Below are 12,067 nucleotides of genomic sequence, written 5' to 3'. Positions count from 1 at the left end.
TGGAGGTACTGAGGTGCCGTTCCCCTCACAGCTCCGTAGGCAAGCACCATGGTCTTGTAGCGGATGCGAGCTTCAACTGGAAGCCAGTGGAGAGAGCGGAGGAGCGGGGTGACGTGAGAAATGAAATGTGTTTGCTAATATGAGTGATTGGTAATGGGACAATTGCTGGCTACAACCATCAAATGCATAGTAGTAGTTTAAAGGATAATTTAAATTTACCTTTGAATTGATCTCATTAATTCAGTATATTAGGGGTGACCCCAAATAGTCGACTGGTCGATTGTTTGGTCGTTCAGCTGTTGGTCGATCAAGATTTGTTTAGTCAAGCAGTAACAAATATTTACAGTATATATACAGTACCAGTCAAAAATGTGGACACACCTACTCATTCAAGGGTTTTTCTTTATTTTTTATTATTTTCTACATTGTAGATTAATAGTGAAGACATCAAAACTATGAAATAACACATGGAATCATGTAGTAACCAAAAAAGTGGTAAACAAATCTAAATATATTTTATATTTGAGATTCTTCAAAATAGTCAATCCTTGAAGCGAGGGCCAGCCAACGAGAGCATACAGGTCGCAGTGGTGGGTCGTATATGGGGCTTTGGTGACAAAACGGATGACACTGTGATAAACTGCATCCAATTTGCTGAGTAGAGTTTTGGAGGCTATTTTGTAAATGACATCGCCGAAGTCAAGGACCGGTAGGATAGTCAGTTTTACGAGGGTCTGTTTGGCAGCATGAGTGAAGGATGCTTTGTTGCGAAATAGGAAGCCAATTCTAGATTTAACTTTGGATTGGAAATGCTTAATGTGAGTCTGGAAGGAGAGGACACCTAGGTATTTGTAGTTGTCCATATATTCTAAGTCAGAATAATAATATTAAAAAGAGTGTCCAGATTGTCTAGCCCAGCTGATTTGTAGGGGTCCAGGTTTTGCAGCTCTTTCGGAACATCAGCTCTCTGGATTTGGGTGAAGGAGAAATTGGGGAGGCTTGGGCAAATTGCTGTGGGGGGTGCAGAGCTGTTGACCGGGGTAGGGGTAGCCAGGTGGAAAGCATGGCCGGCCGTGGAAAAATGCTTATTGAAATTCTCAATTATCGTTGATTTGTCGGTGGTGACGGTGTTTCCTAGCCTCAGTGCAGTGGGAAGCTGTTAGGAGGTGCTCTTATTCTCCATGGACTTTACAGTGTCCCAGAATGTTTTGGAGTTTGTGCCACAGGATGCCACAGGATGCAAATTTCAAACCATTGCTTTCTTAACTGCCTGTGTATATTGGATCCTAACTTCCCTGAGAAGTTGCGTATCGGGCTGGCTATTCGATGCTAATGCACTAAGCCACAGGATGTTTTTGTGCTGGTCAAAGGCAGTCAGGTCTGGAGAGAACCAAGGGCTATATATGTTCCTGGTTCTACATTTCTTGAATGCTTATTTAAGATGGTGAGGAAAGCACTTTTAAAGAATAACCCAGCATCTTCTACTGACAGAATGAGGTCAATATCCTTCCAGGATACTCGGGCCAGGTCGATTAGGCCTGCTCGCTGAAGTGTTTCAGGAAGCGTTTGACAGTGATGAGGGGTGGAAGTTTGACCGCGTACCTATTACTGACGCAGGCAATGAGGCAGTGATCGCTGAGGTCCTGGTTGAAGACAGCAGAGATGTATTTAGAGAGCAGGTTGGTCAGGATTATATCTATGAGGGTGCCCGTGTTTACGGATTTGGGGTTATACCTGGTAGGTTCCATGATAATTTGGGTGAGATTGAGGGAATCTAGTTTAGATTGTAGGACGGTGTTAAGCATATCCCTATTTAGGTCAACAAACAGTATAAATTCTGAAGATAAATGGGGGGCATTTAATTCACATATGGTGTCCAGGGCAGAGCTGGGGGCTGAGGGGGGTATGTAAACAAGTGGCAACAGTGAGAGACTTATTTCTGAAAAGGTGGATTTTTAAAAGTAGAATTCAAACTCAAATTGTTTGGACACAGACCTGGATAGTAAGACAGAACTCTGCAGGCTATCTCTGCAGCAGATTGCAACTCCACCCCCTTTGACAGTTCTATCTTGGCGGAAAATGTGGTAGAATTTTTGGTGGCCTTCCTAAGCCAGGATTCAGACACAGCTAGAACATCAGGGTTGGCAGAGTGTGCTAAAGCAGTGAATAAAACAAACTTAGGGAGGAGGCTTCTAATGTTGACATGCATGAAACCAAGGCTTTTACGGTTACAGAAGTCAACAAATGATAGCGCCTGGCGAATAGGACTGTAACTGGGGGCTACATCACCAGAGGAACAGAGGAGGAGTATGATAAGGGTACGGCTAAAGGCTATAAGAACTGGTCGTCTAGTGCGTTGGAGCCAGAGAATACAAGGAGCAGGTTTCTGGGCGCGGTAGAATAGATTCAAGGCATAATGTACAGACAATGGTAGGATGTGAGTACAGTGGAGGTAAACCTCTGCGTTGCGTGATAATGAGAGAGGTTTCGTCTCTGGAGGCATCAATTAATCTAGATGAGGTCTCAGCATGTGTGTGGGTGGGTCGAAAGAGCTATCTAAGGCATTTTGAGCAGGACTGAGGGCTCTACAGTTAAATAAAACAATCAAATCTAGCCAAGACAGCAGTAGACAAGGCATATTGACATTAGAGAGAGTCCTAAAGCAATCACAGGTGTTGATCAGGAGAGCTAATACAACAACGGGTAAATGGCGATGAATGGGCAGAGCGGGGCAGTTAGGTACATACAGGACCTGAGTTCGAGGCTGGGGCCGACAGGTAAACAAAATGAGGTACCATGTTATTGAAACAGTCCAGGGGGCATCAGCTGTGTAGCCGAGTGATCATAGGGTCAAAAGAGCAGGAATAGATGAGTCAGGATGCTGTTCGGTTGTCACTACTAGCTGGGCGAGCAGGGGACACTAGCTGGGCGAGCAGGGGACATTCAGAAAAGCTTTTGCGGGCAGGGGCTAGTAGATGGTTCTGTGGCGATATCGTAACAGAATAGCCTGTTGAGAACACATCGGCAATCACCTCGGCAGTCCAGTCGTGATGGATTGGCGGGGCTCCATGTCGACAAAAAAGGGTCCAGGCCAATTGGCAGAGGAAGTATTGTAGCCCTAGAATTAGCTTGTACTTGGGCCTAGCGCAAATACCAGCCGTGCGAGACTGGCAGGTGTTGTCCGAGCTAAGGCTGACTGATGCCGGGGGGGGGGGGGTGGCCGCTAGCCGTGGCTAACAACGACTAGTAGCTAGTTAGCTGGCTAGCTTCTGATAGAAGTTCCAGTTATAAGGAATAAAATAGCAGATCTGTACCATATTGGGTGAGGCAGGTTGCAGGAAATTACAGTTGAAGTCGAAGGTTTACATACACTTAGGTTGGAGTCATTAAAACTCATTTTTCAACTACTCCTAAAATTTCTTGTAAACAACTTATAGTTTTGCCAAGTTGGTTAGGATATTTACTTTGTGCATGACACAATAAAATAACATTTTCCAACAATTGTTTCCAGACAAATTATTTCACTTATAATTCACTGTATCACAATTCCAGTGGGTCAGAAGTGTACATACATTAAGTTGACTGTGCCTTTAAACAGCTTGGAACATTTGAGTCAATTGGAGGTGTACCTGTGGATATCTTTCAAGGCCTACCTTCAAACTCAGTGCCTCATGGGAAAATAAAAATAAATCAGCCAAGACTTCAGAAAAAGAATTGTAGACCTCCACAAGTCTGGTTCGTCCTTGGGAGCAATTTCCAAACACCTGAAGGTACCACATTCATCTGTACAAACAATAATACGCAAGTATAAACAACATGGGACCACACAGCTGTCATACCGCTCAGGAAGGAGATGCGTTCTGTCTCTTAGAGATGAACGTACTTTGGTGCGAAAAGTGCAAATCAATCCCAGAACAACAACAAAGGACCTTGTGAAGATGCTGGAGGAAACAGGTACAAAAGTATCTATATCCACAGTAAAAACGAGTCCTATTTCGACATAACCTGAAAGGCCGCTCAGCAAGGAAGAAGCCACTGCTCCAAAAACCGCCATAAAAAAGCCAGAATACAGTTTGCAACTGCACATGGGTACAAAGATCGTACTTTTTGGAGAAATGTCCCCTGGTTTGATGAAACAACAATAGAACTGTTTGGCCATAATGACCATCGTTATGTTTGGAGGACAAAGGGGGAGGCTTGCAAGCCGAAGAACACCATCCCAGCCGTGAAGCACGGGGGTGGCAGCATCATGTTGTGGGGGTGCTTTGCTGCAGGAGGTACTGGTGCACTCCCCACAGGAGACTCAAAAGGTTTGGCATGGGTCCTCAGATCCTCAAAAAGTTCTACAGCTGCACCAACGAGAGCATCCTGGTTGCATCACCGCCTGGTTCACCGCCTGGTTACGGTCATTTCTTTTAACACACCACCACTAATGACATGTGGAGCTTCATAAAGTAATGTTTTCTTCACCTCAAACAGCCAGCAAACAATGTCTGTTTTTACATCCATTGAGAATTACAATAGTTGATCAATGTATTTGAACATTCTTTCCAGCTCTTTCGACCTTTCGATGACCACTCAGTGTGGAAGGGAAAAATGTTCTGATCCAGTGGAAACGTCTCCTCATGTATCCAATTCCCGGCAACATCAGGTGAGTGATGGCAGAATCTGCAAAAGCCCGCAGGAGCAGGAGGACAATAGTTGGGTCAGGTTACGTTTTTCTTCTTCTGGTTATCTAGATCTCTGGCCCCCTCTTGAGGCATCCATCCGTAAACTTAACGCATCAAACAAGACCAATGCATATAGTTGATTTTATTAAAACACATAGGGTGTGTCTATATATGGAAAAATACACGTTCGAGCAATCGATTGGTCGAAAGAACAGACAACTTTCGGTCTTCCAAGAATTTTTTTTTTTGTCGACGACAGCCATACTGTAAATGTATCGCCCAGCTCTAATGCACACACGCTGAAATAATCCACTCCACTTCACACAAAACACACCCTTCACAATCGACAAGCTTCCGTCTATGAATGCCCATTCTGCATTCAGCTTTCCCTCCCAGCCCTCCTCTCCCTCCCAGTCCTCCTTTCCCTCTCTACCTTCTCAGTGCTTCCCTCAACGAGGGGAATTATTTCAGCATGAAATTGCATGCTCTCATATTCTTTTTGTTCCTTTTCCGTCATCTCTAATGGGCAATTACATCAGGCTCCATTCGGAGGCCATCTTGTTTCACTGACCTCTAATTGATTGGCTGCTCAAACTGCTCGGCTTCTACAAGCACTTTAAGATCACATTTCCCTGTTTAAATAACGGATTACAAGATCCATGAAAGTAGATTGTGTGGAAAATAAAAGGCAGGGATTGCCTCTCGTTTGAGTCATTACAGAGACTCACACTGGAGATGGGCAACCCTCTATTTCAAACATCAGAGACTGGGTTATTAGGGGAGATGGAGAGCATTCAGAGTGCTTAGACTACTTTACAGTCACGGCATCTGCGTGTGTTTGTGTGTCTGTGTACCACTTCTGCTCTCTCTTTGTTCAAAGAATAGTTTTAGTCACGCTATCTGTCTCCAGATGGATATCAGTATGACCAACAGACTGTTTGCCTCTCTCTCTCTCTCTCTCTCTCTCTCTCTCTCTCTCTCTCCCCCTCTCTCCCTCTCTCTCTCTCCCTCTCTCTCTCTCTCTCCAAAATCCAGCTTCTCTTGATAACAGCAGAGAATCCCCCCCTGGAGCCTTGCAGTCTAATAGTTGTTTTGTGCGTGTAGCTAACTGTGAGTAGCATATTTTAGTTACGTGTATAACTTTATGAGCTGGGAAATCTGTCCTGCAAATACTTTAGGTCCGTGACTGTATACAATGTTTCCAATGTGCTACTTAGCATTTAGTTAGCTATGGGATTTGACCTACTTGTTAGCATTGCTAATCTTCATAGTACATGTTCAGTGCTGGTAATTCCGAACGTATGAGGGTATGACAATCTGATACCGCCCAAGTCTACTGTCTACTCTCCTTCTATAATGAACACTCCTATATTGTCCTTCCTCTAGTCACCTGGATCCTGTTTTTCATACCTCCCACAGTTTGTGCTTTTAAATCAGAGAGAGAGAGAGAGAGAGAGAGAGAGAGAGAGAGAGAGAGAGCAGAAAAAAGACAGAAAGAGATAGGGAGAAAGAGAGAGGGCAAAAAAAGGATAGAGAGAGCGATAGAGAGACAAATACAAAGGCAGAGCGAGTGTGAGAGAGAGAGTGAGAAAGACATGCAAAGAGAGCGAGAGATAGAGAGAGATTCTGAGAGACAGCTCGGCAGGAAGTCTACTTTTTGAGGCCACTTAGAAGAAGGGAGTCAGGGGGATTGTGAGAATTAGCGGTAGCCCACGTCGCCTCTTCCGTTTAAAGGGGCTTTGTAATGCCTGCCTACCGGGGTAGGTGTGTGTATGTGTGTGTGTGTTTATGTGTCTTTGTGTGTGTGTGTGTGTGTGTTTATGTGTCTTTGTGTGTGTGTGTGTGTGTGTGTGTGTGTGTGTGTGTGTGTGTGTGTGTGTGTGTGTGTGTGTGTGTGTGTGTGTGCGTGTGTGCGTGTGTGTGTGTGTGCGTGCGTGCGTGTGTGTGAAACCCCCTGCAAACAACCCCCATACCTCCTCCAAAAACAACGGGGCACCTATGCTCCAATTACTCTCAGGATTAGAGGAAAAACAGTATAGAGAGGGAGAGATGGAGAGGGAGAGAGAGAAAGGTACAGAGAGAGAGATAGGTAGCAATGGAAAGGGATCTATTCAGTACAGTATATCTGTCCAAGCCAATGGGATTTGCTCAGTGTATAGCACAATCCTAATACAGATGGCTTGTGTTGTTATTCTCACCCATTTCATCTCTGTCTGTTAAGACAAACTGATGGAGAGGCTTTGGGCATCACTGTCTCTATCTGCATCCTTAGTTCTGCTCAAGTGCATAGGCCTTTCTTTTAACTGTCTTGAAAGAAGAGGATATAGCAGAAACAGAGACAAATGTGGAAGAGGAAGGAGATATAAGGAACAGGGAGATGGTAGAGCGATAGCTGGAGGTGTGTGTCTGCGGTGTGTGTATTCAAAGCATTGTTATCCAACCTACTATGTTTAAAAGCCGTATTCATTCACACTGTTGAACTGAACCCTGTTTTTGAATAGTTGTTTTGACAGGCTTCATCACCACTCAGCACAATGTTGTCAGAGTAACTTTGTGTCTGGAGGAAGAGCTGCTCTTCTGAGTTCTTTTCAGAGAGTAAAACTGTGTGACTACACAGTCGTTCTCAGCACAGTTCATAATCACAGCATCTGTATTGATAAGAGGGACCTTGCCTGGGGTTGGATCTGATCTAGGTACATTTTAAATAGGATCAAAACACTGGAGGCAGAAGTTGCCTTTCACCACAGATCTAGGATCTGATTATCTTTTAACGGAACTATAACCTTCACCATTAGTGAAATTATGACATATTTGATCCCGTATCAGTTGTTCAAGTTCAAGCAAATCAAAGTCATCTTTTACTTGGCCAAGGACTGTGTGTGTAGAGCAGGAGACAGCAAAGTACAGTACAAAGGCAGGCGCACACCCACACACACTGCCCTCATATCTATGTATTGATCGTAGCAGATGGGCGTCAATCAATCTTATCTCCGCTCCACACATTCTCCCTCACACCTCCAGAGGGACCCAATAAGGCACTGTATTGGGAGGGCTGAGCACACCATATTATCTATCATCAGAGACCTTGAACTAATTTTATACTTGGTGTGTGTGTGTGTGTGTGTGTGTGTGTGTGTGTGTGTGTGTGTGTGTGTGTGTGTGTGTGTGTGTGTGTGTGTGTGTGTGTGTGTGTGTGAGTGTGTGTGTGTGTGTGTTTGACATACCTGGTGGACCTATTGCAATGTCTGTATGTATACCCTTTGTCTGTGATGCGGTGTGGTGGTAGGTGAAGCAGACCTGTTGGACTTGGACATGTCTTTGTGTGTGTGTGTGTGTGTGTGTGTGTGTGTGTGTGTGTGTGTGTGTGTGTGTGTGTGTGTGTGTGTGTGAGAGAGAGAGAGAGATCCTAATATACCTACTACTGTACATTAGATTTCCTTTACAAATGATATACTGTCTATACCAGTGGAGGCTCCTCAGAGCAGGAAAGGGTAAACCATTCTCCTCAAACATCGACAAAGTTATTCTTTCTAGATAAAACTATATTAAATATATTCACGTCACCAAATAATTGATTAGAACACACCCTTTTTCAATTAAGTTTTACATTAGCTTCAACAACACTCTCTAGGGTAGCACCATGGTGTAGTCGGAGGACAGCTAGCTTCCGTCCTCCTCTTGGTACGTTGCCTTCAATAGAAAACCGAGGAGGCTCTTGGTTCTCACCCCCTTCCATAGACTTACACCGTAATTATGACAACTTCTGTAGGACGGCCTCCAACCTATCAGAGCTCTTGCAGCATGAACTGACATGTTGTTGTCCACCCAATCAAAGGATACGAGAATTAATCTAGTATTGAAAGCCTAAGCTAGAGCCAGCTAGCACTGCAGAGCATAATGTGGTGAGTAATTGACTCAAAGGGAGAGAAAGACAATAGCTGAACAGTTTCCAACAAAATAATTTCTTAACAAATGAAGGAGAAGCAAGAGAGTGAGGGAGAGATTGTCATTTCAGTGTCAGTTTCACTTACTTAGCTAGCAAATGCAGCTGGCTAGTTTAGTTACTCAAACACCCGGCTGAAACAGAGGGATGCTATGTTAGCTAGCTGGCTAGTTTAGTTACTCAAACACCCGGCTCAAACAGAGGGATGCTATGTTAGCTAGCTGGCTAATTTAGTTACTCAAACACCCGGCTCAAACAGAGGGATGCTATGTTAACTAGCTGGCTAGTATAGTTACTCAAACAGCCTGCTCAAACAGAGGGATGCTATGTTAGCTAGCTGGCTAGTTTAGTTACTCAAACACCCGGCTCAAACAGAGGGATGCTATGTTAGCTAGCTGGCTAGTTTAGTTAATCAAACACCCCGCTCAAACAGAGGGATGCTATGTTAGCTAGCTGGCTAGTTTAGTTAATCAAACACCCGGCTCAAACAGAGGGATGCTATGTTAGCTAGCTGGCTAGTTTAGTTACTCAAACACCCGGCTCAAACAGAGGGATGCTATGTTAGCTAAGCTTTTGGTTTTATTGATTTATTGCTACTGCTGCCCACCAGGTGCAACTACTATACTGCTTACTGGCTGCACACTGTAACGTTACTTGATGATTGTAGCGGGTTTACTAACGCATTAGTTCTATTAGCTATGCTGACTAGGACGTTACCTTAGCTAATATGGGGACAACGATGTAGCAATTATGACATGTTTGGCTTGAAGATTTTTTTTTGCCTGGTCACATACAGCTGATGTGTTGTTTATTGAAGTCCACAAACAAAGGGAAAAGGTGAGAGGAGGAGAGCGCATAGAGGCTAGAATGAATACAATGTGGCTTCTATGAAAGTGAGTTGTGTTTATTCGTGATCAGGGGTGTATTCATTCCACAGATTCTGTTTAAAAATGTTTCTTAAACAGAAGCAAACAAAACGGGGATAAAAATACATTAATTTGTCCAATAGAAACTCTTGTTTGCAACTGTTGTACTAATGATTACAACCTAGATCAGCTAGATGCATGCAAGACTGTGCAAGGTGGTGCTGAATGTGTCCCTGTCTGTCCACGTGTCACTGTCTGTCACAAACATTTTCTCTCGACATATGTGCACCTACATTGTAAACTTTCATTCATAAGCTAGGTTGTAGCAACCTCATGATGGGTATAGGGAAAATTAAAGTATCATTTAGTAGCCTAAACCTATCGCTGTTACATTGAAGTGGGTGAATGGAATATGAATGACAGTCTTCCAACATGCTGAAATAGAAATAAGGCCATGCTGATGAAAAAAAGATCATCCTCCCTCACCTTAAATGGCACTGACCTCCACTGGTCTATACATACCATGTATTTATATTCTGGATTCTGGCACTTGTTCTGTCATTTCTTGATTTATTCTTTAGATTTGTTTTACTATTTGTGTATTTGCATGACATTCTTGTGTACTGTTGGAGCTGGTAACACAAGCATTGTGCTGCACCTGCTATAACACCTGCAAATCTGTGTACGCGACTAATACACTTCGATTTGATTTGAAAGAGACCGACAGAGTGTGTGGGAGAGAGCCAAAGCCAGAGGTTATGTCAGGTAACTTTTACCACCAAATATTTGAAAAATAAGGAAAGCAGAAAAATAAGATTCCCTACAGTAGCTCACTACCACAACACATTACTTTTTGTGCAACGCAGACCCAGTCCTTAATCTACCAAGCCTTACAAACTGTAGCCTGTCTGTTATTGGGTTTGGAAAATCAAACATGCGGTTCTCCATTATTGAATGATACACCACCGTACATCACTCAGCATCTGTAGTGCAGCAGCCCTCGCCATCTCAACAGATTAGGAACCAATGATAATGTGCCTCTCTATCATGCTTGAGATGTATGTAATCAACGGAGAACTACAGTGCAGCGCATTCTGCAAAATATATGAAACACAGTCAATACTGCACGCTCAACAAAGCATTGTCAGGAAAGAGAGCTATGAAATCGGCAGTGGCCTGTTACAATAAAGAATAAGATGGTGTCTTCTTATGCACCTACCTCACCTAAAATAGAACAATTCCCGTAGAACCTGTGTGATTAGATCGACTGCAAGTCTTCAGTCATGGTGAAGTGTTAAAATATGAAAGACAATTCATTGTTTACAACTCTCGTGTCTGGGACTGAGGTTCAACACAAATCAAATTCCCAAACTGGAAACAGCTACACATTCAGAATAAATCCATGGAAATTGATTCCACAGCCAACCAAATATGGTTATTTCAAGGTTCCCGGGATTTTCCATTGGGTTGTGGGAATGGTGATGGACTGTAAAACTAACACAAACAACATTCATATAGTTATGGACAGTTTTTTCTCCTTACCTCGGCAGACGTTCCCGTTATCAGTCTCGAACCCGGCCTTGCAGGTGCAGCTCCCGATAGGAACCATCCACTCGCCATCTCCATTGCAGTACAGCTTTATGGGCACGTCCACCTCCTCTGAATTTGGGATGCAGATTCCTCTAGCGATGACCAGGGAGGTGCTCTCAGCCCCTGTCATGGTCTCAGGGAAGATGGCAAAGTTCTGCACCACACTGGGGCACTTCTTATAAAACACTCTGACCGAGAGCAGCGACATACAGGCACCATAGTCCTGAAACGCCAGGTAGAACCCGTTCTTCGACAGTGGGCCAAAGCTCCGAACCTCCGTGTTGACCTTCATCAACCGTCCGCCGAAGTCCACCTGGGAGAAGCTCTCATCAGCCGCGATGGTGTCCACCTTTAGGTAGGGGGCTTCCATCCAGAAGGCGGTTCCTTTGGTGGCGATAACCGAGTCCGTCTCGTAGTAGTAAAGGTTGAAGGTCTCCTTGCAGGAGCCGGGAACGTTGGGGATGGAGCTGCAGTCACGCACGGTGAAGCGCATCTCCACGTAGATCCTCTGAGCTCCACGTCGGTCGATGAAGGTGGTGAGGAGCCAGTTGTTCTGGCTGGGCTCGAACACGTTGCACACCTGGTAGGTCCGTATGGTGTTGAGGTTCTCGTCGTAGCCGCTCACCTCCTCCCACTGTGAGACAAACAAAGTAGAGACCAGAGAGAGGGGGGATGATTAGAAACATACAGTATCTTGAAAAGTCACAACACAGCTACGAAGAGTTTTTGACACTACAATGCCAAAAGAGAGGGACGCTCAGTTAGTATCACCTCAACTCTTTATGTAAACACATTTCTGAAACCACATACAGTACCAGTCAAAATTTTGGACACACGTGCTCATTCAAGAATTTATATTTATTTTTTATATTTTCTACATTGTAGAATAATAGTGAAGACCTCAAAACTCTTAAATAACACATATGGAATCATGTAGTCACCGAAAAAGTGTTCAACAAATCCAAGTATGTTTTAGATTTTAGATTCTTCACAGTGCC

General features: G+C 44.0%; 1 protein-coding gene across 2 annotated transcripts in view; it reads right to left on the bottom strand.

The window, feature by feature from the left end:
- Window positions 1–12,067, bottom strand: part of LOC115114339 (ephrin type-B receptor 1) — a 341,327-nt gene that overhangs the window by 171,359 nt on the left and 157,901 nt on the right. For both annotated transcript variants that reach the window (XM_065013371.1, XM_065013372.1), the window contains exon 3: window positions 11,022–11,703. In XM_065013371.1, coding sequence (XP_064869443.1) covers window positions 11,022–11,703 — 682 coding nt within the window. The remainder of the gene's footprint in view (window positions 1–11,021; window positions 11,704–12,067) is intronic.

This window comes from Oncorhynchus nerka, linkage group LG9b (genome assembly GCF_034236695.1).
Source record: "Oncorhynchus nerka isolate Pitt River linkage group LG9b, Oner_Uvic_2.0, whole genome shotgun sequence".
Lineage (NCBI taxonomy): Eukaryota > Metazoa > Chordata > Actinopteri > Salmoniformes > Salmonidae > Oncorhynchus > Oncorhynchus nerka.
Note: the sequence above shows the minus strand (reverse complement) of the source record. Positions and strands in the feature narration are given on the sequence as shown.